The 27,969-nt window shown below is 46.0% G+C and overlaps 1 protein-coding gene across 1 annotated transcript in view; it reads right to left on the bottom strand.

Moving 5' to 3' along the window:
• LOC311102645 (voltage-gated delayed rectifier potassium channel KCNH5-like) overlaps positions 1-27,969 on the bottom strand; it is a gene marked incomplete at both ends in the record, with an annotated part of 153,578 nt that overhangs the window by 48,375 nt on the left and 77,234 nt on the right. Inside the window, 3 exons of the mRNA XM_084144008.1 lie at positions 13,673-13,869; positions 17,765-18,017; positions 18,287-18,486. Of these exons, the coding sequence (XP_084000134.1) occupies positions 13,673-13,869; positions 17,765-18,017; positions 18,287-18,486 (650 nt within the window). The remainder of the gene's footprint in view (positions 1-13,672; positions 13,870-17,764; positions 18,018-18,286; positions 18,487-27,969) is intronic.

The following is a 27,969-nucleotide window of genomic DNA, read 5'->3' as shown; positions in this document are numbered from 1 at the left end:
GTTCCACAAACAGTCTACATCGTTCCTTGGTTTCATCATTGAGAGCGGGCAGGTGAAGGCGGACCCCGAGAAGATCCGGGCAGTGACGGAATGGCCCATACCCACCACCCGTAAGCAACTTCAACGATTTTTGGGCTTCGCTAACTTCTACCGTAGGTTCATTAAGGGTTTTAGTAAAGTGGTGGCACCCCTTACTAGACTCACATCCCCAAAGGTCCCTTTTCTGTGGTCCCCTGAGGCGGAGCAGGCGGTAGGGATTTTGAAGGGACTGTTTTCCACCTCCCCTGTGTTGATACACCCCAATACCTCTCTGCAGTTTGTTGTGGAGGTGGACGCGTCGGGCTCAGGTGTGGGAGCCGTCCTCTCCCAGCGCTCCCCCACTGACCAAAAGCTTCACCCCTGTGCTTTTTTCTCCAAAAAATTGTCACCCACAGAACGGAATTACGACGTTGGAAACCGAGAACTGCTGGCGGTCAAGCTAGCACTGGAAGAATGGCGGCACTGGCTGGATGGAGCTGAACTGCCGTTTGTGGTCTGGACAGACCACAAGAACTTGGCTTACATACAAGCCACTAAGAGACTCAACTCACGCCAAGCCAGATGGGCCCTGTTTTTTAGTAGGTTTAACTTTATTCTTACATACAGACCGGGGTCAAGAAATGTTAAACCAGATGCTTTGTCCCGCCAGTTTGCTGACCCTTCGGAGACCAGCGAGCCTGAGGCAGTCCTGCCTTCCTCATGCGTCGTGGCGGCTGTTCAGTGGGAGATCGAGTCTCTTGTGAAGACTGCACTTGCCACGGACCCGGGACCGGGTGATGGACCTCCCAACCTACTCTTTGTTCCCGAGACGGTCCGGTCTCAGGTGTTGCAGTGGATTCACACCTCCCGTTTTGCTGGTCACCCTGGGATGAGACGCACGTTGACGCTGCTTAGGAGACATTTTTGGTGGCCTTCAATGGAAACTGACGTTCGGGCTTTTGTGGCAGCCTGTTCAACCTGTGCTCGGGGCAAAGCCTCCCATCAGTCCCCTTCGGGGCTGCTGCTACCCCTCCCAGTTCCCAGCCGTCCCTGGTCCCACATAGCCATGGATTTTGTCACCGGCCTACCCAAGTCTGAAGGTAATGATACTATACTTACCATTGTGGACAGATTCTCTAAATCTGTTCACTATATAGCATTACCAAAATTACCGTCTGCCAGTGAGACAGCGGACCTCCTAGTCCAACATGTATTCCGTCCCCATGGAATACCTGTGGACATCGTATCTGATAGAGGCCCACAGTTTACTTCCCGTGTTTGGAAGGTTTTCTGTTCTGCTTTGGGTGCTTCCGTTAGTCTGTCCTCAGGGTTTCATCCCCAGACCAACGGTCAAACAGAAAGAGCCAATCAAGACCTCGAAGCAACCCTTCGTTGTGTGGCTGCTCAACATCCATCATCCTGGGCCAAACATCTGCCTTGGATAGAGTACGCCCACAACTCCCTCACCACCTCTGCCACTGGTCTTTCACCCTTCGAAGTTACCATGGGTTATCAACCCCCTCTGTTTCCTGCTCAGGAGAAGGAATTGGCTGTTCCTTCGGTTCAGGAGAACCTCCGCCGCTGCCAGAGAGTGTGGCGCGATGCTCGGGAAGCGTTGCTTCGGACCACCGACAGGAACAAGAGGACAGCGGATAGGAGCAGGACTCCCGCACCTGTGTTTCATCCTGGTCAAGAGGTTTGGCTGTCGTCTAAGAACGTACCTCTTCGTACCAAATCACGCAAGCTGTCTCCTCGGTACCTGGGTCCGTTTGTGGTGGAGTCCATCATTAACCCCGCTGCGGTTCGTTTGAAGTTGCCTTCAGCCATGAAGATACACCCTACTTTCCACGTCTCCCAACTGAAACCTGTGTCCTCCAGCCTTTTGTGTCCGCCGGCTGTTCCACCTCCACCTGTTCGTCTCATTGACGACCATCCGGCCTACACCGTCAGTAGGCTACTGGACTCTCGGAGGCGGGGTAGGGGTCTCCAATACCTAGTCGATTGGGAAGGTTATGGACCAGAGGAGAGGTCTTGGGTCCCTAAGCGTTTTGTGTTGGATCCTCAGCTGATCACGGACTTCCATCACGACAACCCTGACAGGCCTGGTGGGTCGCCAGGTGGCGACCATTGAGGGGGGGGTACTGTTATGTGGGCAGCTTGTCTCTCCCCTTTCTGTTTCCCTTCCTCCTTGTTTTGTCCCCTCTTTTTCCGTTGTATGTGTGTTTGTCCCCTTTATGTGGGTGTGTCTGGAGTGGAGCAGGGGGCGTGCTCAGGATCTGCCTCTCCTGTGCAGCTGCGGGGTGTTTCCAGTGATTCCTGCCTACGCAGCTGCATCCTATTCTCTCATCAACCTGCACTACTTATTCCTGGGCATGGCTCTCCACCGGCGCCAGATCGTTGTTCTTACCAGAGCGGTAACTTGGCTCACCAGTAAAGTTATTTTGTCTTTGTCTTCAGCCTGGCTCTCCACTCTCCTTTACCTGTCGTTTGTTTTGTCTTTAGTTTCGGACATACCTCCCAACCTGCCTGCCTTCCTGCCTGTCGGTCTGCCTGCCTGCCTGCCTGCCTGCCTGCCTGCCTGCCTGCCTGCCTCAGCCTCTCCTTCCTCCGGAGCCGACTAGCCCACTCTGTTCCTTTACTTCAGTGGTTTTTGGACTAAGACAATTTTTACTTTTATTAAATATTTTGTTTCTTCCACTCCCTTTGTCGTGTTTGTTTCTCTGAGTGCTGGGTTGAACCATAGCCTAACAAGGTGTTCCTGAGTGGTCCAGTCCCAGTCCTGAATTAGATTTGCTTGAAGATCTGAGACAAGGTTTGAATATCGCTGCCCATCAATGATTCCCAACCAAATTTACTGAGCTTGAGCAATTTTGACAAAAACAATGGATATACTGTATGTTACCCTAAGAGTTGTGCAATGTTGGTATAATATAATTCACAATGATTCATAGCTGTAATTTTGTTGGTATAAAACATTATCACTTCAATCCTTTTTTAGATTATATTTTAAGGCAGCAAAATGTGAGGGCCGTGCAAGGGGTGTGTAGATTTTCAATAGGCAATGTACACAGGCCTTAGGGAGAGTAATCAGGGAGGCTAGGAGAGCTCAAGCTATACTTCTGTGGTGAAGAAGCATCTTAAAAAGCACTAGGCAGATAGGAGAGCAGTCCATGGAGTGTCCATGGCCGCTTGTTTTTCAAAATGTCCCTGTTTCTCTGTTCTGATGAAGAGAATCTACCCTGTCCCTCTTAATGTAGCTCTGGCTTCTTATTCTCCAGAAAAAAGTGGGTCACTTTTCCTGTTCAGCGATTCATTATTTACCAGACAGAACAGGAATGGAGAAAATGAGACTCTCTGCATGGATGACTTCCTCATCTCCCTTCCTCCTTCAGCTCAGCTTTCTCCATCTCACCCGATCTCTGCACTACCTTCCACACACACACATAGATGAACAAATAAAACCTCCTGTTCTCTTGCTGAAATCATGAAAACATTTACAACAAATCAGCATCCTGGACTTCAGCCTTGACTTCACTATTCTGTATTAAACTCCCTACCCCACAATATCCTCTTTCACAAGCACGCATGCACACACGCACACACAAACCCCACACAGACTTCTCCACCCATCCCTATAGTTACATTATTCATATTTCAGTCGGCTGGTAAAAGCCTCGTCTGCAGGGTCTAGTCCCTGAGTATGTTATCTTACTGTTGTCCTCCAAGCAGAGTATGTGAGCAGAGCAGAGCGTGGAGTGAAGCGTGCCCCATTTGACTGGACTGCGGAGCGAGATTCCTAAAGGCTGGAGCGCCGGCCTTCTTACCCGCTCCAATTTCGCTTCAATAGAGCTCCAGTAGGGCTCACTTCACGAGCTCAGGGCATGCCTGTCCCAGCATGCATTTGCAGTCTACTCGTGTGCTGCTATAGCCCCTTGCTTTAGCTGCTGTCATAGAGTTCGCTAAATATTTTCATAAAGAAACTGACAAAACACAGGTGCAAAATCAAGGTGACTTACAAAGATGAGGACCAAGAGCAAGAGATGGAGTGTGGTGATGTAGTGTCCACAACTAAAGAATCATTGTGGAATCTGAAAAGACACAAATCCAGAAAGCATGATGGTGTAGGCTACTTACTATGTGGACATGCTAAAAGAAATGAACGAAGTGGGTAGCTAATTAAGTGTGTCATTGTAGCAAAGTATTTATAAACAAAACAATTAATCTCATAAAAGTTTCCTTCATTTTGTCAGTAGCTGAGTGTAGATGCGGTGTGGAAATCAAGCGCAGGAAACACGGGCGTTCGTGAACAGACTTTAGTAAACGAAAGCAGCACCAAACAGGCGAACAGCCAACCCAACCGGGAGGCAAAATACAAATTACGCACAATAAACACAGTGCGTAAAACGACGATAGCGCACACAGTGCGGACTCTCGAAAAACAACAAAACACGAGAGTTAATACAGAGAGCAACAGCTTGACAAAAACCAATCACACATAACACCTGACCCAACACACGATAACTAAATAGGAAACAAAATCAAACACTAACAAGGGACAGGTGTACAAACAGACAAAACCAAACAAACATGAAACATCGAACGGTGGTAGCTAGTACTCCGGGGACGACGACCGCCGAAGCCTGCCCGAACAAGGAGGAGGAGCAGCCTCGGCCGAAACCGTGACAGTACCCCCCCCTTGACGCGCGGCTCCAGCCGTGCGCCGATCCCGGCCTCGGGGACGACCAGGACGACGCGGAGCAGGGCGCGTAGGATGACCCCGATGGAACTCGGTCAGCAGGGACAGGTCTAATATGTCCCTCCTCGGCACCCAGCACCGCTCCTCCGGGCCGTACCCCTCCCACTCCACGAGATATTGGAGACCCCCCATCCGGCATCTCGAATCAAGGATGGACCTCACAGTGTACGCCGGAGCCCCCTCGATGTCCAACGGGGGTGGAGGAGTCTCCTCGATCTCATAGTCCTGGAGTGGACCAGCTACCACCGGCCTGAGGAGAGACACATGGAACGAGGGGTTAATATTCCTGTAATCAATAAACAGTTCGAACCTGTAACACACCTCGTTCAACCTCCTCAGGACTTTGAATGGCCCCACAAACCGCCGACCCAGCTTCCGGCAGGGCAGGCGGAGGGGCAGGTTTCTGGTTGAGAGCCAGACTCGATCTCCAGGTGCGTATACAGGCCCCTCACTGCGGTGGAGATCGGCGCTCGTCTTATGCCGACGGATGGCCCGCTGCAGATGGACGTGGGCAGCGTTCCATGTCTCCTCCGAGTGCCGCACCCACTCATCCACCGCAGGGGCCTCGATCTGGCTCTCGTGCCCAGGTGCCAGAACCGGCTGGTACCCTAACACACACTGGAAAGGGGTTAGTTGGGTGGAGGAGTGGCGGAGAGAGTTCTGCGCCATCTCGGCCCACGGAACGTATCTCGCCCACTCCTCCGGCCGGCCCTGGCAATAAGACCTCAGAAACCTACCCACATCCTGGTTGACACGTTCAACCTGCCCATTACTCTCCGGGTGGTAACCCGAGGTAAGGCTCACCGAAACCCCCAACCGTTCCATAAAGGCTCTCCACACTCTGGAGGTGAACTGGGGGCCTCGATCAGACACTATATCCTCGGGTACCCCGTAATGCCGGAAGACATGGGTAAACAGAGCCTCAGCGGTCTGTAGGGCAGTAGGGAGACCCGGCATGGGAAGGAGACGACAGGCCTTCGAGAACCGATCCACAACGACCAGGGTGGTAGTATTCCCCTGTGAGGGGGGAAGGTCTGTAACAAAGTCCACCGAGAGGTGGGACCAGGGTCGTTGTGGAACGGGGTTGTAGCTTACCCCTGGGCAAATGTCTGGGCGCCTTACACTGTGCACACACCGAACAGGAGGAGACATAAACCCTCACATCCCTGGCTAACGTTGGCCACCAGTACTTAGTGCTAAGGCAGTGAACTGTCCGGCCGATACCTGGATGTCCAGAGGAGGGGGACGTATGAGCCCAATAAATGAGGCGATCGCGTACCTCGAGCGGAACGTACGTCCGACCCACTGGACACTGTGGAGGACTTGGGTCGGTGCGTAACGCCCGCTCGATCTCTGCATCGACCTCCCATACCACCGGTGCCACCAGACAAGACTTTGGTAGTATGGGAGTGGGCTCAACGGACCTCTCCTCCGTGTCATACCGCCGAGACAGGGCATCTGCCTTCCCGTTCTGGGACCCAGGGATGTAAGTGATTTTAAACACAAACCGGGCTAGAAACATAGTCCAGCGGGCCTGGCGAGGATTCAGTCTCCTAGCTGCCCGGATGTACTCCAGGTTACGGTGGTCCGTCAAAATGAGGAAAGGGTGTTGAGCCCCCTCAAGCCAATGCCTCCACATCTTTAGGGCCTGTACCACGGCTAACAGCTCCCTGTCCCCTACGTCATAATTCCGCTCCGCCGGACTGAGCTTCTTAGAATAAAAGGCACAGGGGCGGAGCTTAGGTGGTGTGCCAGACCGTTGTGAGAGGACGGCCCCAATACCGGCCTCGGACGCGTCTACCTCTACCTGGAATGGTAAAGCGGGATCCGGATGCGCCAACACCGGCGCCGAGGTAAACAGGTCCTTCAGTCTCCCAAAAGCCCTGTCCGCCTCAGCTGACCACCGCAAGCGCACCGGACCCCCCTTCAACAGAGACGTTATGGGAGCTGCCACCTGTCCAAAACCCCGGATAAACCTCTGGTAATAATTCGCAAAACCCAAGAACTGTTGCACCTCTTTCACAGTGGTTGGGGTTTGCCAATTACGCACAGCTGACACCCGGTCAACCTCCATTTTCACCCCTGACGCAGACAACTGATAACCCAAAAAGGAGACCGACTTCTGAAAGAACAGACATTTCTCTGCCTTGACATATAGGTCATGCTCCAACAGTCTCCTCAACACTCGGCGCACCAGGGCTACATGCTCAGCTCGGGTAGAACTGTACACCAGAATATTGTCTATGTACACGACTACTCCCTGCCCCTGCATGTCCCGGAAAATCTCATCTACAAAGGATTGGAAGACTGAGGGAGCATTCATTAACCCATATGGCATGACGAGATACTCGTAATGACCGGAGGTCGTGCTAAATGCTGTCTTCCATTCATCGCCCTCTCTAATGCGCACCAAGTTATATGCGCTCCTGAGATCCAATTTTGTGAAGAACTGAGCACCGTGTAATGACTCCGTCATAGTCGCAATCAGAGGAAGTGGATAACTGTACTTCACCGTAATCTGATTGAGACCGCGGTAATCAATACACGGGCGCAAACCTCCATCTTTTTTCTTCACAAAAAAGAAGCTTGAGGAAGCGGGTGAAGTGGAGGCCCGTATGTATCCCTGTCTCAGAGACTCGGCGATGTAAGTTTCCATCGCCTTCCTCTCCTCTTGAGACAAGGGATACACATGGCTCCGCGGGAGTGCTGCTCCTAACTGGAGATCTATCGCACAATCCCCCTGTCTATGAGGCGGCAGCTGCGCCGCCCTTGTCTTACTAAACACCAGTGTCAAATCCTCATACTCGGGGGGAATATGCAGTGCGGGCATTTGATTTGGACTCTCCACCGAGGTCGCCCCTATGGAAACACCCAGACATAGCCCCTCACACTGAACAGACCACCCTTTAAGAGCTTTCTCTCGCCACGAAATAGTAGGATCATGGGTAGTCAACCAGGGAAGTCCCAGCACCACCGGATACGCAGGAGAGTCAATCAGATAGAGCTGAATCGTCTCCTCATGACCCCCCTGCGTCTTCATCCTAAGGGGCGCTGTGACCTCCCTCATTAACCCAGATCCTAACGGACGGCTATCTAGGGCATGTACAGGGAAAGGCTTATCAACGGGAAGGAGAGGAATCCCTAACTCTACACAGAACTGGCGATCTACAAAATTCCCAGCTGCGCCTGAATCTACTAGCGCCTTATGCTGGGAACGAGGTGCAACCTGTGGGAAACAAACAGGCAAGGTTATGTGAACGACAGAAAGCTCTGGGTAAGTAGGGCGCCTACTCACCTGGGAGGACTCCCCAATGCGTGGCCTGCCTTCACCTCCATCGGGGGACCTTCCCCAACACCTAGCCGCGGTGTGCCCTCCACGGCCACAGTTGGTGCAGGGAACGGCCCCCCTCGGGTTCCTACTCCTCCGTTCTCTAGCGCCAGCACCTCCGAGCTCCATAGGGCTCGGCTCGGAGGTGCCGGAAGGTGGAATGGGCAACCCCCACCCGGGACGTCCACGGGTGGCGAGCAGGGTGTCCAGCCGAATGGCCATGTCGACCAGTTGGTCAAACGACAACGTGGTATCCCTGCACGCCAACTCTCTCTGGACGTCCTCCCGGAGGCTGCAGCGGAAGTGGTCTATGAGGGCCCGCTCATTCCACCCTGCATCTGCCGCTAGAGTCCGGAACTCCAAAGCAAAATCCTGTGCGCTCCTCATCCCCTGTCGGAGGTAGAACAGACGCTCCCCCGCCGCCTTCCCTTCTGGTGGATGGTCAAACACGGCACGGAAGCGGCGGTAGAACTCCGCATAGGTAATCGTAGCGGCGTCTATTCTCCTCCATTCGGCGTTGGCCCACTCCAACGCCTTGCCGGTGAGACAGGAGATGAGGGCGGAGACGCTCTCGTGTCCCGAGGGCGCCGGGTGTACGGTGGCGAGGTAGAGCTCCACTTGCAGCAGGAACCCTTGACACCCGGCAGCGGAGACGTCGTACGCCCTCGGGAGCGAGAGCCGAATCCCGCTGGGTTCCGGAAGGGGGACAGGAGGACTGACCGATGGGGATGGTCCGGTAGGTGGGGGCGTGGGTACCCCGCTGCTTTCCCATCGGTGGAGAGTGTTCATCACCCGATCCAGGGCGTGACCGATCTGGTTGATCCTGTCCTCCTGCCCACGAAGACGGTCCTCCATGATGTCCGTTGGCGCGGTTGCTCCTGCTGATTCCATGGGTTGATGTGTGATTCTGTCAGTAGCTGAGTGTAGATGCGGTGTGGAAATCAAGCGCAGGAAACACGGGCGTTCGTGAACAGACTTTAGTAAACGAAAGCAGCACCAAACAGGCGAACAGCCAACCCAACCGGGAGGCAAAATACAAATTACGCACAATAAACACAGTGCGTAAAACGACGATAGCGCACACAGTGCGGACTCTCGAAAAACAACAAAACACGAGAGTTAATACAGAGAGCAACAGCTTGACAAAAACCAATCACACATAACACCTGACCCAACACACGATAACTAAATAGGAAACAAAATCAAACACTAACAAGGGACAGGTGTACAAACAGACAAAACCAAACAAACATGAAACATCGAACGGTGGTAGCTAGTACTCCGGGGACGACGACCGCCGAAGCCTGCCAGAACAAGGAGGAGGAGCAGCCTCGGCCGAAACCGTGACACATTTTTGTTCTATTATCTATACAATAGGCCATAATTGATTTTGGCCCAATAGGCCTGGCATATTCCAACTTACAATGAGCTTTCCGTTTTGATTGGGTTATTTTGCCTAAAAACCTTTAGGCCTAGCTATATAAAAATAAATAAAAAACTCTGCATCCCTGCCCAGTCTGGCAAAAGTGGCCAAAAGGGTGTTTAGCATCCCCAGTGGCTCTGCAAGCGTGGAGAGGATACTCTCCGCTGCTGGCCTGATCACATGAGCCTGAAGCCACGGACTCTGACCAAGCTCATGTTTCTAAAAATGAATTCAAAGGCAGTTTGACTGAGCCTAATAAGGCATTTTTCGTTTAATTTGTAAATCACAGACTATTTTTTTGACTATAATGATTTAATACAACAAAATGTTGTTTAAATGCTGAGCGCTTAATGTCCTTGACTCCCTACAAGCCTAGTTGTCACACTGGCAAATGCTTCACAATGTATTTATTTGTAGGCTATAGCCTTGATAATATAGCCTAAATAATTCATTTTCGTTCCTGACCTATTTAGAGTGTTTATATGCTGTTTAATATGACAAGTAGCCTATTTTAAATTATGAGTGCTTCTTACATTCACCTTTTCATGTTTATTAAAATAATTTTCATTCAAATCATATGGTTTGGTTTCAATACTTTAAAACCAAATGGTAGGTCCAGGTAGTCACAAAAATAGATGGGTGTTGGTTAATTTGTGATTTTAATGAATGGGGCAAATTTGGAGCAGCAGTTTTTTCGTGGAGTGGTTTTTAGCTGAGCCGCTGGAAAGGACATGGCGCGCCGGAGTGGTACGCAAGCAAGCACAGCTCCATGAGCATGAGCAATGAGCGGGATTGCCGACCGCTCAACTCCGCTCAACTCCGCTCAACTCCGCTCACATACTCTGCCTCCAAGTACACAAGCTGTCCCAGCTAACAAAAATAAACCATCCAAAAGGCTTCTATCATTAAAGAGAGCCTCTAACTACACATATCTAAATGTTTGGTTAATTCTGTGGATGTTTGTTTCTTTGATAGGTTTTCAACCTAAATGTAAAAGAGGAATACTCCACAGATATAATCAAGGGATCATACATCTAAAATTCTCTGAAAAGTATTGGTACCCTAGTATGCGACAACACTGTGGAAATGCTAAAAACAGAACATTTTCATATCAGAACTAAGCTCTGCAGAATTACAGTAAAGCTGTTGCTTAACAAATAATGTGCAGTGGCCTCTCGAGCAAAAGAAAGACAGATTTTCAAGTTTTTTTTAAAGCAATATATTTTTCTTAAGTCAGGTAAAATCTAAAAGCCTTAGGGTGCTAGACAGAATAATCACACTAGATGAAATAGCCCTCATTTCATTAATGAGAAAATGGTTTGGTAACTTAATGCTCAGACTTGTGAGGCACCGATATGTACGAGTCTCATCTTTCCATAGAGGGGTTATATTAGTTTGTAGGCCAAAACGGTCAGACACTACAGAAGTTTTCGTGAGAAGACCAATTTTCGGGATGTCTAATGGTCTGACAAACACCGCTGTAGCTCGGCCACCTCCCACGGGAGATGTGTAAGGCCGCAATTGGCGGATGCGGTGGATTGAAACACTGTCCATGGAAAAAACTGATGTTTGTATTATGCTAATTAGATTTAAAAGGGTTAAAATACATGAATTATTTTCTTTTTTCTTTTTATCAAAAAGACAATAGCGTGAGTATTTGCTTCTGCATTCCCACAAAGTATTCTATTATGAGATTATATGAGAAAGGGAAAGGTTTTGCAAGTTAAGAAAGTAAACTGTATCTGCTGAAATACTAGCAACAAAACAAATGCACAGATTTATCCCCACCGGCCACAGCCACTAATGGACTGAATGAGAGACCTATAGTATGTCACGAGCTCCAGGAAAAGAATAGCAAGCAGACCTGCCTCAGTACAGGACCAGCGATGATCCAAATACTAGCCGTCATCATCTGCCTCACACTCTGCATTGTGACTAATAAGGTTATGGGTCATGGAGATGGAGCTCAATCAGTGCTCCATCACACCAGCTCATCACTACATATACTCCCAAGCACCAGCCATGGTACCAGCTCGCTCTCTCACACACACGCACACACACAGGCATGTTCTACTATCCTTGTGTGGACCAAACAATTGATTTTCATTCTAAATCCTATTTTCCCTAACCACTAACCATAAACCTAACCCTAACCCTTACCTTAGCCCCAACCCTAACCTCTAAGCCTAAAATAGCCTTTTTCCCCACAAGGATAGTAAAACCAAAAACACACACACACAAACACACACACATTCACCCCATGGTACCAAATCACACACACATTGGCCCAGCCATATAGTGCCAGTTCGACACACACATGTACTCACACACACGCATGCATGACGCTACAAGCTTGGCACACCTGTATTTGGGGAGTTTCTCCAATTCTTCTCTGCAGATCCTCTCAAGCTCTGTCAGGTTGGATGTGGAGTGTCACTGCACAGCTATGTTCAGGTCTCTCCAGAGATGTTCGATCGGGTTCAAGTCCGGGCTTTGGCTTGGCCACTCAAGGACATTCAGAGACTTGTCCCGAAGCACTTTGGAGCAGGTTTTCATCAAGGATCTCTCTGTACTTTGCTCCATTCATCTTTCCCTCGATACTGACTAGTATCGAGGGAAAAACATCCCCACCGCATGATGCTGCCACCACCATGCTTCGCTGTAGGGATGGTGCCAGGTTTCCTCCAGACGTGACGCTTGGTATTCAGGCCAAAGAGTTCAATCTTGGTTTCATCAGACCAGATAATCTTGTTTCTCATGGTCTGAGAGTCCTTTAGGTGCCTTTTGGCAAACTCCAAGCGGGCTGTCATCTGCCTTTTACTGAGAAGTGGCTTCCATCTGGTCACTCCACCATAAAGGCTTGACTGCCCCCCCACCCCATCCCTTTTACGCTGCTGCTACTCTGTTAAGTATTTATGCATAGTCACTTTAACTCTACCCACATGTACATATTACCTCAACTAGCCGGTGCCCCCGCACATTGACTATGCAACGGTACCCCCCTGTATATATAGCCTCCCTACTGTCACTTTATTCTATTGTATATATAGCCTCCCTACTGTCACTTTATTTTTTACTTCTGCTCTTTTTTTCTCAACACTTTTTTGTTGTTGTTTTATTCTTACTTTTTTGTTTAAAATAAATGCACTGTTGGTTAAGGGCTATAAGTAAGCATTTCACTGTAATGTCTGCACCTGTTGTATTCGGCGCATGTGACCAATAAAATTTGATTTGATTTGATTTGATTTGATTTGATTTGATTGGTGGAGTGCTGCAGAGATGGTTGGCCTTCTGGAAGGTTCTCCCATCTCCACAGAGGAAGTCTGGAGCTCTGTCAGAGTGACCATCGGGTTCTTGGTCACCTCCCTGACCAAGGCCATTCTCCCCCGAATGCTTAGTTTGGCTGGGCGGCCAGCTCTAAGAAGAGTATTGGTGGTTCCAAACTTCTTCCATTTAAGAATGATGGAGGCCACTGTGTTCTTGGGGACCTCATGGCTTGGTTTTTGCTCTGACATGCACTGTCAACTGTGGAACCTTAAATAGACAGGTGTGTGCCTTTCCTAATCATGTCCAATCAATTGAATTTACCACAGTTGTAGAAACATCTCAAGGATGATCAATGGAAACAGGATGCACCTGAGTTAAATTTCGAGTCTCATAGCAAAGGGTCTGAATCCTTACGTAAATAAGGTATTTCTGTTTTTTATTTGCTAGACATTTGCAAACATTTCAAAAAACCTGTTTTCGCTTTGTCATTATGGGGTATTGTGTGTAGATTGATGACAGACATTTTTTGATTGAATTCATTTTAGAATAAGGCTGTAACGTAAACAAAATGTGGAAAAAGGGAAGGGGTCTGAATACTTTCCGAATCCATTCTGTGAAAGTGGCTCTGAGAAAAGACACAATCAATACCTTTAGAATGAATACCCTAATAATGTGAAAATTACATTCCAGAGATCCCTCATGAGTGATGGGAGAACTAACGTATCAGCAGACAAGGAGAAAAGCAATAAAAAAGCTCTGCTAAAGTTTCAGATGAGAAAATAGGTTACAGAAGAGGGAGGAAGAAGGAGAAGGAGTGACACGTAGTTGTCGGAGTGCGTGTGTGTGTTTGTGCGTGTGTGTGTCACTGTTTAAGTCTTACCCGTTTGCGTAGGTTGCAGGTGAGGATGAGGTTGCGTGAGAAGGAATTAGCGAAGGCTGTGTAGAACTCCAGAACCTTGAGCAGTGCCTCTCTCTTGATGATGTGCAGGTCGCAGTACGTCAGCGCCCGCACGTTAGCACACGCGTGTGCAAGAGTGGTCTCTTTCCAAAACACATCGCCAAACACATCTCCTTTACCTGAGAGAGGAGAAAGAGAAATGGATATATTTGTGTCCTGGGTACATCTAGAATGAACCCCCCTGAGAAATGCAACATGGAGCAGATATGGGGAGAAGTTTAGAGAGATCAGCCTGGTGGCTCTAGAGGAGCTAGAGGTCAGGGTTAACCTAAGAGGAGGTGTATTACTGTCTGTGGTTGGAGATCAATACAGCACTACTATTACAGTACAATCATCCTTAGTGGAGGTGGATGGGAGTGAATTCAGTGTTTAATGTTTTTCCTGTCTGTGTGATCAATGGTGGTCAGAGTAACAACTATAGCTCTATATAAGCCAGCAGATCTCTGTGACTGAGGCACAGTGTTGAGGCGGACTGATACAGTCTCAACTTCCTCAGCTTACTGCAGATCCACTCAGCTCACTGGGCCAGAACATATTGCTGTTTGAATACTTTTCCCCACTAATATCCCGTTCTCATAATGCAGCATGAATAATGGGTTAAGACATTTATCAGATCATCGTTTCGTGAAACACAACAAAGCCAGAAGAGAGGAAAAAATTATAAACTGATAAGGCCGCTGGAATGTTGTTTCATAAATCCCAGAGAATGTGGATAGCGATGGAAGATGGAAAGTTGCTGTAGCCCTGTGGCCAGTGGAGTGGATTATTAAAAGTGTGTGTTTCTGCAGGTTGTCCAAGTATAGGCTTGTTACAGTGGGAGTGTTGCAAGCCTCTCCTCTCCTCTGCTGCTGGGCTGTTAATGAGGAAGAGAGAGAGGTTCCAAAGCTCAGAGTTAGCTTAGTGTTAGCCAGGGGAAATCAGAGGGGTCTTTCTCTCTTTAACTCTCTCTCTCTCTCTCATCGCACCAAATGAGGTGTGTGACAGATCTTAATTTTTTACACTGACTTGTAAGTACACCAACTTGTCTCTAGTAGTCCTCATAACTTACCATCAACAATATTAAAGGCCCAGTTCAGTCAAAATGTTTTTTCCCCCCTGTGTTTTGCATCATATTGTTAGTGCTGAGCGATTAGTGCTTTTTGAGGTTAGATTATAGCCCTTACACAGCCTGGAGGTGTGTTTTGGGTCATTGTCCTGTTGAAAAACAATTGATAGTCCCACTAAGCGCAACCCAGATGGGATGGCGTATCGCTGCAGAATGCTGTGGTAGCCATGCTGGTTAAGTGTGCCTTGAATTCTAAATAAATCACAGACAGTGTCACCAGCAAAGCACCCCCACACCATAACACCTCCTCCTCCATGCTTTACATTGGGAACAACACATGCAGAGATTATCCGCTCACCCACACCGCGTCTCACAAAGACACGGCGGTTGGAACCAAAAATCTCAAATTTGGACTCAACAGACCAAAGGACAAATTTCCACCGGTCTAATGTCCATTGCTCGTGTTTCTTGGCCCAAGCAGGTCTCTTTTTCTTATTGGTGTCCTTTAGTAGTGGTTTCTTTGCAGCAATTCAACCATGAAGGCCTGATTCAGACAGTCCCCTCTGAACAGTTGATGTTGAGATGGGTCTGTTACTTCAACTCTATGAAGCATTTATTTGGGCTGCAATTTCTGAGGCAAGCCCGAGTGGCGCAGCGGTCTAAGGCACTGCATCTCAGTGCTTGAGGCATCACTATAGACCCCCTGGTTCGATTCCATCACAACCGGCCGTGATTGGGAGTCCCATAGGGTGGCGCACAATTGGCCCAGCGTCGTCCAGGTTTGGCCGGTGTAGGCCGTCATTGTAAATAAGAATTTGTTCTTAACTGACTTGCCTAGTTGAATAAAGGTACAATTAAATAAAAAATAATGAACTTTTTCTCTGCAGCAGAGGTAACTCTGGGTCTTCCATTCCTGTGGCGGTCCTCATGAGAGCCAGTTTCATTATAGCGCTTGATGGTTTTTGCGACTGCACATGAAGCAACTTTCAAAGTTCTTGAAATGTTCCGTATTGACTGACCTTCATGTCTTAAAGTAATGATGGACTGTCGTTTCTCTTTGCTTATTTGAGCTGTTCTTGCCATAATATGGACTTGGTATTTTACCAAATAGGGCTATCTTCTGTATACCCCCCCTACCTTGTCACAACACAACTGATTGGCTCAAACGCATTAAGAAGGAAAGAAATTCCACAAATTAACTTTTAAGAAGGCACACCTGTTAATTGAAATGCATTCCAGGTGACTACCTCATGAAGCTGGTTAAGAGAATGCCAAGAGTGTGCAAAGCTGTCATCAAGGCAAAGGGTGGCTATTTGAAGAATCTCAAATATAAAATATATTTTGATTTGTTTAACACTTTTTTGGTTACTACGTGATTCCATATTATTCTACAATGTAAAAAATTGTAAAAATAAAGAAAAACCCTTGAATGAGTAAGTGAGTCCAAACTTTTGACTGGTAGTGTATATCAGTCCACAGTCTTATTAGTCTACTCTATAATGCTGAACGGCTTTCCATATCTGGGAAAGGATCCATATTGGGCAGCAGATGAGCGAGTGTCGGATAATGTTTCGGATCAGATGGCACGGCTGTACTAGGTGAAAGGATGAGCTAGGTGCTGGCCTGTTACTGTGTTCTACAACATGCTTGACTTGGCTGCTATCAACGCACACGTGTTGTTCAAGCAGTGGATGAACCTTAACCAATAGCAGGAGAGACTTCATCATGAGTCTGGCACACGGGCTATATGACAGACATATGAAGGCCAAGGCAGCAGCAAAGATTCCACGCAAGGCAGAACTGAACCCGCGACACCTGTTTCAGCTGCAAGAGACTTCTTTGTGGGAAGTGTTGCAATCAAGTGAAAGTGGCGAAGATTTGTGGCGACTGTTAGGACAAGGGATAACAGCTAAATGAGATCCAACTGTTGCGTGAAGATGCACACTATACTGTAAGCACGATCGAGGCCACAAATAATGTGTCCAATAACTGACAATAATGGACTATTTTTGACCGCTGTCATATCGACACTTACATTCATTATAATGCCATTATTGCCTTTGTGCTGATTTTCCCTATTCACAAGCATGCTTGCGCTTATACTGATGCTTAGGCTACTGATATCTATGATATGTTCTTAATTGTGGTTTGGGTATTTGTATTTGTTTTGGTATTATAAAAATAAGCTTTTACTGTGTTCCAACGCACCTGCTTTTTGTTTTATAGCTTTTACACTTACATTTCTGTGTTTAAGCCTACAGTAACAAACTAATGAAAATGTTTTTATGTTCTTTCAAATATTTACAGACCTACATAAACACAACCAAATGACATTGGGGGCCAGGCTTTTCTAGTTAAATGAATCTATTAAACTGGTGGCTATTGGTACTCCTCGAGGCCCGGCTATTCTACTATTAAATATGCATACGGTCATTTTGACCGTCATGGCGCTGTGAGGATGAAATGTTCAGAAAGTTTGTGTCTTTTATGATATTTATCATAACACCCTCTAGAGTATAAAAAACACATATTTAGGAAAAGTCAGAGACAAATGGGTTCAAGGTTTTTATTGAAATGAAGTTATTGAAATTACAAAATTGAAAAGGGTCAGATTGACCGTCTTGGTGGTTCTAGTGTTAAGGAAGTGGGAAACCAATAAAAGAGCCTCCGGAAACACCAACCTGCACTACAGCCTGTGACAATGAAGAATGACTCCAATCTTTCTCTCTGTCACACTGCTAATCTCCCTCTGCTGGTCTCCAACTCTGTCTCTTATGTCGCTCTCTTCTTTCTGTCTTTATATGCAGTATCTTTATACTGTATATCTGTTCGTTTTTTTTTTGCTGTTTGAGTTGACAAGGTATAAGCCAAACTGCTGAAACAACATCATCCACAGACAAACTAAAGAACTAATCAATAAGTTGGTGTGGAAACAGGAGTAAGAGGCCATGATGCACTCTGCTGCTCACCTAGAATGGCGATGACCTCATCGTCCTGGATGACCTCCAGTGACCCCGACACTACGAAGCAGAGGGTGTCGACGCTCTCCCCAGCATGGAAGATTAGGTCCCCGGGGGCGCAGTGGATGGTCTGGAACTCCCCGGCTAGCGATCGCAGGCAGCCGTCACTGGCCAGGCGGAATGCTGGGTGTTCATTGAACACCTTCCGGTTCAGGTGGACACAGATGTCAGCCCGCATGTCCTTAGGACAGATGGACAGCACCTGGAGATGGGGACAGACAGACACCTGGTAATCAGGCTTTGGAGAAGGTTGTTTGTATTACTTTGCATGGTATAGTATGGTTTTCACCATCGTACTGAGCCATTGAGGCATTGTGTATTCCCATACATTAGAATCTAATGGGAGTTCTACACGTTTTCTGCAGGTATCTCATAACCATACCCACTACTGTATCTGTGCTCTAACCGCAGGAAGCCCGGGTGTTGTTAGAACTTATCACTCCTGGGTCCAAACTCAGGACCATGGCTCACCTTCTCAGTGTCAATGCCCTTGGACATGGACCATGTGGAGACGATGTAGTCCATCACCCTCTCACTCAGCCCATTGGGCACCTGGTAGAGCTTGAGGAAGTCCCTCACGTTGGTCAGCATCTCATGGTAGCGATTGGTGTTAGCGTACATCTGCTGGAAGATGGTGGTCACATTTCCAAAGATGGTGGCGTACAGAAGAGCTGGAGAAGAAAAGGGAAATTATCTTTCAAATATAGTTGTCATAAGATGAAATGAGCTGAAGTGAGTGGTAATGACAGGTGACATACTGTGTATATAATGGTGTTCATGTAGAGTAGACCTTAAGACAGAGGAGCAGCAGAGCTCCAGAACCACTAGAGCTCCACACAGCTGTTTACTGTCAGCCTCCGATGCTGTGACTGTACCCCCGATCGCTGTTGCCATAGAGACCTTACCCAAAAATAGTTATGTCTTCTTCTCCCAGCCAATAAAAATATAAAAAAATAAAGAAATAACAACTTCGAAGACTTTAGGATGGGGAGGGATCAGCGCTGGCACATAATCCAGAGAACAGAGGCTGGCAGGCAGGCTGGCTGTTGAGAGTGTTTCAGCAGGGAGGAAGGGCACCGTGTTCCTTCCTTCCCTGTGATATTATTAATAACTACTCTGTTCTCAATGCAGAAAGATTCACACAGCTGCACCCCACACATGACATCTACACACCTGTGAACGACCGCTGACAGTGTTGTTCAGCAACTGCTACTGACAGCAGGGTGACAATACCAACAAGTACATTTTAGATTAAATATATCGTTTCTAATTCTAAAATACCTCTGGTATTTGGATACTTGTTAATTTAACTCAAGAACACAATCTGAAGATAGCATTGACATTCTACCTAATCTCCTCCAGCCAAAGACCAAGTCAGAGAGCATAGCCTTATCTGTAATCTGAGGGAGAGTTCACACTTAGACCTGCACGCGCGCACACGCACACAAAGACACACACACACAAAGACACACACTCAGGCCTGCATACTCGCACACACACACATAAACAAAAGCACACAGGCCCTAGATAGCCACCTCAATCACAATCCATCGAAGCTTGACCACTCTGAGCTTGGCTGTGCCTGGTCCAAAACCACAACTAAACACATGAATGTCCAATAAATGTCTATGACGCCATGGTCAAGCAGCCAATCACTGGCACTAACAGCCAATTTAAACTACTTTCTTTCCAAAAGTACCACCAGTGTGTAAATCTGTTTTGACAACTGTAAAAATCTCTGAAGCTGGAGACACTTATCTCTCTCACTATCTTTAAGCATCAGTTGTCAGAGCAGCTTACCGATCACTGCACCTGTACACAGCCCATCTGTAATTAGCTCACCCAACTACCTCATCCCCATATTGTTATTTACATTGTTATTTATTTTGCTCATTTGCACATCATCTTCTGCACATCTATCACTTCAGTGTTAATACTAAATTATAATTGTAACTATTTTGCACTATGGCCTATTTATTGCCTTACCTCCATAACTTACTACATTTGCACACACTGTATATGGATTTTCTATTGTGTTATTGACTGTACGTTTTGTTTATTCCATATGTAACTCTGTGTTGTTGTTGTTTTTACCGCACTGCTTTGCTTTATCTTGGCCAGGTCGCAGTTGTAAATGAGAACTTGTTCTCAACTGGCTTACCTGGTTAAATAAAGGTTAAATAAAAAAATAAGGGCCTTCCTTTTCTAAGTAAAACATTGTTGCAGAGTGTGTCTAAATAACAATTGACTGAAAAATTTGCAGAGGCAGTAGACATTAGTCATACTTTTACCCCCAAGTAAGAACTATAATTTCTATAATCATAATTCTCATTTAGTAAATAATATAATTTTTGCGTTGCCTTTGTGGGGTTTATTTCTCATTAGATCAACTTAAAAGTCAATTTGATGCCATTTACAGAAGATAATGGCTTTTGTAGAGGCCACCACGGGTGGGGGTGGGGGGAGGGGGGTTCTGATCTGTGAAAGAACATCTGCCCTTTACTACACTGAACAAAAATATAAACACAACATGTAAAGTGCTGGTCCAATGTTTCATGAGCTGTAATAAAATATTTTCCATACGTACAAAAATATTATTTATCTAAAATGTTGTGCACACATTTGTTTACATCCCTGTTAGTGAGCATTTCTCCTTTGCCAAGATAATCCATCCACCTGACAGGTGTGGCATATCAAGAAGCTGATTAAACAGCATGATCACTACACAGGTGCACCTTGTGCTGGGGACAATAAAAGGCCACTCTAAAATGTGCAGTTTTGTCACGCAACACACTGCCACAGATGTCTCATGTTTTGAGGGAGTGTGCAATTGGCATAATGACTGCAGGAATGTCCACCAGAACTGTTGCCAAATAATTTAATGTTAATTTCTCTACCATAAGCCGCGTCCAACGTAGTTTTAGAGAGGTTGGCAGTACATCCAATCGGCCTCACAACTGCAGACCATGTGTATCCACACCAGCCCAGGACCTCCACATCCAGCTTCTTCACCTGTGGGATCGTCTGAGCCCAGCCACCCGGACAGCTGATGAAACTGTGGGTTTGCACAACTGAATAATTTATGCACAAACTGTCAGAGACCGTCTCAGGGAAGCTCATCTGAATGGTCGTTGTCCTCACCAGGGTCTTGACCTGACTGCAATTCGGTGTCGTAACCGACATTTACATTTTAGTCATTTAGCAGACGCTCTTATCCAGAGCGACTTACAGTTAGTGAGTGCATACATAATTTTTTATATTTTTCATACTGGCCCCCCGTGGTAATCGAACCCACAACCCTGGCGTTGCAAACGCCATGCTCTACCAACTGAGCTACATCCCTGCCGGCCATTCCCTCCCCTACCCTGGGCCAATTGTGCGCCGCCCCATGGGTCTCCCGGTCGCGGCCGGCTACGACAGAGCCTGGATTCGAACCAGGATCTCTAGTGGCACAGCTAGCACTGCGATGCAGTGCCTTAGACCACTGCGCCACTCGGGAGACATCAGTGGGCAAATGCTCACCTTTGATGGCCACTGGCACGCTAGAGAAGTGTACTCTTCATATTTACATTTACATTTTAGTCATTTAGCAGACGCTCTTATCCAGAGCGACTTACAGTTAGTGAGTGCATACATTTTCATACTTCACGGATGAATCCCGGTTTCAACTGTACTGGGCAGACAGAGTGTATGGTGTCGTGTGGGCGAGCGATTTGCTGATGTCATTGTGAACAGAGTGCCCCATGGTGGCGGTGGGGTTATGGTATAGGCAGGCATAAGCTACGGACAATGAATACAATTGCATTTTATCAATGGCAATTTGAATGCACAGAGATACCTTGACGAGATCCTGAGGCCCATTGTCGTGCCATTCATCCGCCGCCATCACCTCATGTTTCAGCATGATAATGCACAACCCCATGTCGCAAGGATCCTGGAAGCTGAAAATATCCCACTTCTTCCATGGCCTGCATACTCACAAGACATGTCACCCATTGAGCATGTTTGGGATGCTCTGGATTGACGTGTACGACAGCGTGTTCCAGTTCCCGCCAATATCCAGCGACAGCCTGATCAACTCTATGCGAAGGAGATGTGTCACGCTGCATGAGGCAAATGGTGGTCACACCAGATACTGACTGCTTTTCTGATCCACGCCCCTACCATCTTTTTAAAGGTATCTGTGACCAACAGATGCATATCTGTATTCTCAGTCATGTGAAATCCATAGATTAGGGCCTAATGAATGTATTTCAATTGACTGATTTCCTTATATGAACTGTAACTCAGTAAAATCTTAGAAATTGTTGCATGTTGCATTTATATTTTTGTTCATTGTAGTTACACTGGCACAGTAAACATCATACAGAGAGTGGAACATTCAAAATATAATACTAATAATTTGATTGATAATAATCAAAGAAAATAATGTGAATTTGGAATTTGAGAGGAATTGTAATTATTAAAACACACACACACTGACAATGAACACCATTTTATGAGAAAAAAATGTATTGCCTTGTTCAATCCTTTAATTACATGAATTCATCATGATTCAAATAATAACCAGACTGAGGTCCACGAGCGTAGGGCAATAGCACGTTGCCATATTTGTTGCATGAACAATGTATTTCAGGTGACTACCTCATGAAGCTGGTTGAGAGAATGCCAAGAGTGTGCAAAGCTGTCATCAAGGCAAAGGGTGGCTATTTGAAGAATCTCAAATATAAAATATATTTTGATTTGTTTAACACTTTTCTGGTTACTACATGATTCTATATCTGTTATTTCATAGTTGTGATGTCTTCACTATTATTCTACAATGTAAAAAATAGTTAAAATAAAGAAAAACCCTTGAATGAGTAGGTGTGTCCAAACTTTTGACTGGTAGTGTATGTTGACTATAACGTTACTTTACCTAATATGGTGACAATGATGTAGGCTGTGTGTAACGGTTATGATATGGTTTGGCTTAGAAATGTTTTTTCAACTGGGCACATACAGCTTATGTGTTGTGCATTGAAGTCCACAAGCGAAGGGAAAAGGTGAGAGGAGGAGAGCGTGCAAATGCGTGAAGGAATACAACGTGGTTGCTATGAAAGTGAACTGTGTTTACGTGTTATCAGGAGTTTATTCATTCCGACGATTCTGTTGAAAAACGTTTCTTAAACGGAAGAAACATACCTGAATTTGTCCAATAGAAACTCTCGTTTGCAACTGCTGGACTAATGATTACACCCTAGATCAGCTACCTGCAGGCAAGAGTGTGCAAGGTGGTATTGAGTGTGTCACTGTCTGCACCTACGTTGTAAATGTTCATTCATAGGCTAGGTTGTAGCAACCTCATGATGGGTATAGGGAAAATTTGAGTATCATGTAGTAGCCTAAACCTAGCGATGTTACATTGAACTAGGTGAATGGAATATGAATGACAGTCATCCAATATGCTTTAATAGAAATAAGGCCATGCTCATGAAAAAAAAAAACGTACTCCCTCATCTTAAATGGCACCGACCGCCACTGATCAGCACTATGACTAAAGGTTCACGTGCAGCCAGACCCCAACTCACACGGTCTGCAATTATACATAAGAGGTCCAATCCATCATGCCTAGCACCTGCTTGATTCAATTATTCCCCACTGCCAGAATCTACACTTTTTCATCACCACATAAATCGCTGTGAGAAATAAAACAATTATAATAAAAAAGTGATTGCCAGTTTTCGGGGCTTTTCACATGGAAAGATTGGGTCAATGGGAAATAAGAACCACAAACGAGTCAGGGAGATAGCCCGCAGGGACGAATAGAACGGTGATAATTATGGAAATGGTGTCAGAATCAGTATAAAAGCAACCCCTGGGTAATTTACAAGGAGAGTGAAATATGAAACTGGTATTCATTAGTTACTAATCAACGATTGCATAAAACTGTAATGCTAAAATTGTGATTTTGGTTAGTAGAGGTTCAACTCTTTTACGAAACACTTGCGTAACCCTTGCACATGCACACACTTGAGCTATGTCCCCCTGACCCGTTTTCATGCCAACATGTCAAATGAGGCAGGTCGTTTCGACCGAGGAACTTACTTAGCCCTGCAATGCAAGATTTATAGAGGAAGTCCCCACAACCACTGTCTACATGCTGTGCTCCAAGAGGAGGGAGAGCCTTAATGTAATTATCTTATGTTGTTCTCGTCTATAACTGTTCTGTACTCTATCATGTGTTTGCCCCTGTGTAGCTCAGTTGGTAGAGCATGGCTCTTGCAACGCCAGGGTTGTAGGTTCGATTCCCACGGGGGGCCAGTATGAAATTAAAAAATTAAAAAATGTATGCACTCACTAACTGTAACTGTAAGTCGCTCTGGATAAGAGCATCTGCTAAATGACTAAAATGTAAAAAATATGTGTTTTATGTTTTGTGTGGACCCCAGGAAGAGGTGCATGTGCAACAGCTAATTGGGATCCTAATAAACTAAACTAAACAAACTCACCCAACCACACACAGAAACCCTATAAACACTATCACTAACATGCATGCACACGCACACACGATACAGAAGCAACCAGGCACCTACACAAAAAGGATACAGACACAGAGGCAGCACAGTCACCTCCAGAGTAAGGAGGCTGGTTTTTGAGTCTTTACTGATTTAGGCCACTTGATGTGGGATTAGAGGTGACCCTGATGAGTAAGTGTGGAGGACTCCCGGAGACAGAGAGAGCAGAGGACGACTCCCCTTTATCGATTAGACTAATCGCCCAGAGAAAGCAAAGCTCTCCAATTCCACTGCAGGATGGATCAGTACAGGAAGGACAATACAGCTCCCTCCCTCTTTCTCTTTGTGTTCTTCATCACTTGTTCTTCAACCTCATGTGTTCCTTTTTCTGCTTCTGTGGCTGTCCCTCAAAAACTCTGTGTCCCTCTTTCCCCCTCTCTAATCCTCTCTCTCTTTCTCTCCATTAATCAGGGCGTCTGAGCTGAAAAGCCTGAAGGAGAGAGACTCTCTGAGCTGCTTCTCTGTCCCTTCTCCTCAGGACTGACTGGAGGCTGTTCACTGGGTAATTTCCTCAAATGGGGAGGGTGACTGGGGGTCAAAAGCCTTTCCAATCTGCTTGGTGAGATCCAGAAACAGTAGATACTGTAGCTTCTTCAAGTGCTCTTTGCTACTGTAGTCGATGGAATGAATCCTGGTCCTTACATAACCCCATCATGTGTTATGGTTTTCAATACACTATTACATCAGCCGAAGCGATTCTGCTAAAATTAAATCTTTGTTTCACACTTCCATCTTTCCCCCAGACTGTCAAGAGATATCTGCTCTCTATTTCCCTGCTTTGCCTCTTTCATCTCCTCTCTCATTTCCTCACTCACTGGGCAGAAGAAGTCCCTACTGTTTTACAGACTCAGCCATCAAGCCGGGATCCTCAGGCAAACCCTGTCCTTCCCTCCATCTTTCCGCCCCAGCGCCCTCACCCTCGGCCTGCTGACAGGCTGAGCCCAGGTAATTCCCATAATTCCCAGCGACCGGGATACAGTCGACTGATGACCAATGTTCCCTCTAATTGTTTGGAGCACTGAGCAACTTTTAGGTCTTGTGAGCGGAAACTTGAATTTTGTGGAACTTCCAACGCGTTTACAGTGAACACTGAGGCTGTACCCTTACAGTTTTAGACAGTAGCCAATAGGCAATTGTGGCTATTTGAGCATAATGTAGGCATACCAACAAAACCAATGGAGCAAATCCCATAACATTTTCACATGGAAATAGCTTTTGACTTCTATGTTATAGCCTACAGTAGCCTATATGTGGTGTTCAATGCAGGCCTACATTGCATGAGACTTTTAAAAACGTTTTTACATTATGAAGGGCTTGACATTAATTAATTATTTTTTACTTGGTCTGTAACACCATTGGTCAAATAGGTGAATGTAAATTGCATTGTATTATGTTGTATGATGCAAGAAACCACTTTACAAAATAAAATTAATTATTATTACCGTACAGAGAATTAGACAATGTAGGCTACCCCTCTGCCACCCTAGTCATAGACTGTACTCTCTGCTACCGCACGGCAAGCGGTACCGGAGTGCCAAGTCTAGGTCCAAGAGGCTTCTAAACAGCTTCTACCCCCAAGCCATAAGACTCCTGAACATCTAATCAAATGGCTACCCAGACTATTTGCATTGCCCCCCCTCCCCTCCTCTTTTACACTGCTGCTACTCTCTGTTTATTATCTATACATATTACCTCAATTACCTCGACTAACCGGTGCCCCCGTACATTGACTCGGTACCGGTACCCCCTGTATATAGCCTCGTTATTGTTATTTTACTGCTGCTCTTTAAGTATTTGTTACTTTTATTTCCAATTTTTTTATTTACTGTTTTTTGGTTTTTCTTTTGGTATTCTTTCTTAAAATTGCACTGTTGTATTCGGCGCATGTGACAAATAACATTTGATTTGATTTTGATTTATTTGCATATTCAAGCCTGTCTCAAAATACAACACTGCCCCAATAGAATTCTACTTTGTTGAGGTCTGGCTATGCCTAAAACAAAATCACAGACTCAATCTTGCAAAGTTACATTTGTTTTGTTTTGTTGCATTGAACAGAAACACACACAGCAGTGAAGTTGGAATGTGCTTTAATTTCTCTACTTTTATTACAGCTGATGCATTCACAACTGTACTGTATTTGTGTGCTAGCGTGTGTGAGAGTGTATTTGTGTTGCTGTGCTGGCATTGCATGTGTGCACGTGTGCATGCATACGTGTGTGCAATGCATGTGCCTGTGTGCATGAACCGACAAATTAATGTACGTTTGTACATTTACAGTTGCACTGGCATGTATTCAAGTCTATGTAAAGGCAATTATGTAGTATATGAGTAATGGCATGATGTACAGTATGGATTAGTGTGGAAGGGCAGGTGCTCACATATATAAGTGTGTGTGTGTACATACTGTACATGCTAATAACATGAATACCGCCCACCCTCCTATCAGCTCCTGATAGGGCTAAGTGGTCAATTAATCTAAAAGTGATTTCTGACAGCCAGAGAGAGAGGTGGGAGGGGGAGGAAGAGGAGGGGAGAATGGCCTTATCCAGAGTAATGGGAAAAAGGTGCCAATAAGCCTGTGATCACTTCGCTGAGCTAGCTCCCCTGACTGGGGCTGGAGGATCAATCTTCTCTCTGTTCCACTACTCACAGTCACATAGCCTAAACACAAGACACAGTGTTGTCTGTTTTGTCTGCTGGGTGACTGTGGCACAGTGGCACTCGTTGAAGGAGTAAGCTCTTCACTACAAGGACATTGTTTTTTATTTATTGGACATTAATTAATGTATTTATTGCTTTTTTATTGGATAAAATGAGTTGTATGCAGAATGCCGCTCATCATTCCATGCAATACAATAGCTACAATGTCAATGGCGAAGGTGCATAAAGATGGAGGAATTCAGATGTTACGTCATTGTTTTTAGCACTACCCACAGAGTTCTTAAACTACGGCACGCAACATGGTTCAATGTGCCAGCAAATCAGCACAATCTACATTTTAATTTTTTCTAATTGCTGTCGTCTTGGAGCCTAGAATTGGGATCATGTATACTGCGCTAATGCCGATGCAAAAAAAAGAGTAAAGGTGCGCAATGTACAATACGGCGAAATCAGCAAACGAGATACTTGTGGTAAGTACATTGCACCTCTTGTTAACTGGTTCTGTATCCTGATTGGCTAGTTCATTGAGTGGCTGTTTGAACACAGGTGTAGTCCCTCTGACCTAATTATTGAAGGAACTGCTTTTAACACTAGGTGTGTCATTGTTTGATAGATCCTTGTGTGTGTGCAAGGGGAGCCACAGTTTTAGCCATCTGTTTTGTACTGTTTAACTTGGTTTATCCTGCCTTTATACAATAAATTAAGCATTTTTGCACATTTTACTTATGTCTGTTTTAGAAGTCTTTTAATTGTAAGAGCAGGCCAGCTCTTTCACATTTGGTGTCAGAAGTGGGATTAGCCCCTAGTCCATTGGGGGTGACCCATGTTTTAAAGGCTTTTTAACTGAACGTGAGGTGGACTGAGCAGAGAAGATTTTTTGAAACCCACCGGAGCATGCATCCTGAGGATGACGTTAACGTGTGGCTGGAGATG

This window comes from Coregonus lavaretus (genome assembly GCF_964263955.1).
Source record: "Coregonus lavaretus genome assembly, chromosome: 27".
Lineage (NCBI taxonomy): Eukaryota > Metazoa > Chordata > Actinopteri > Salmoniformes > Salmonidae > Coregonus > Coregonus lavaretus.
The sequence above is the reverse complement of the archived record's forward strand: the minus strand, read 5'-3'. Positions and strand labels throughout refer to the sequence as shown.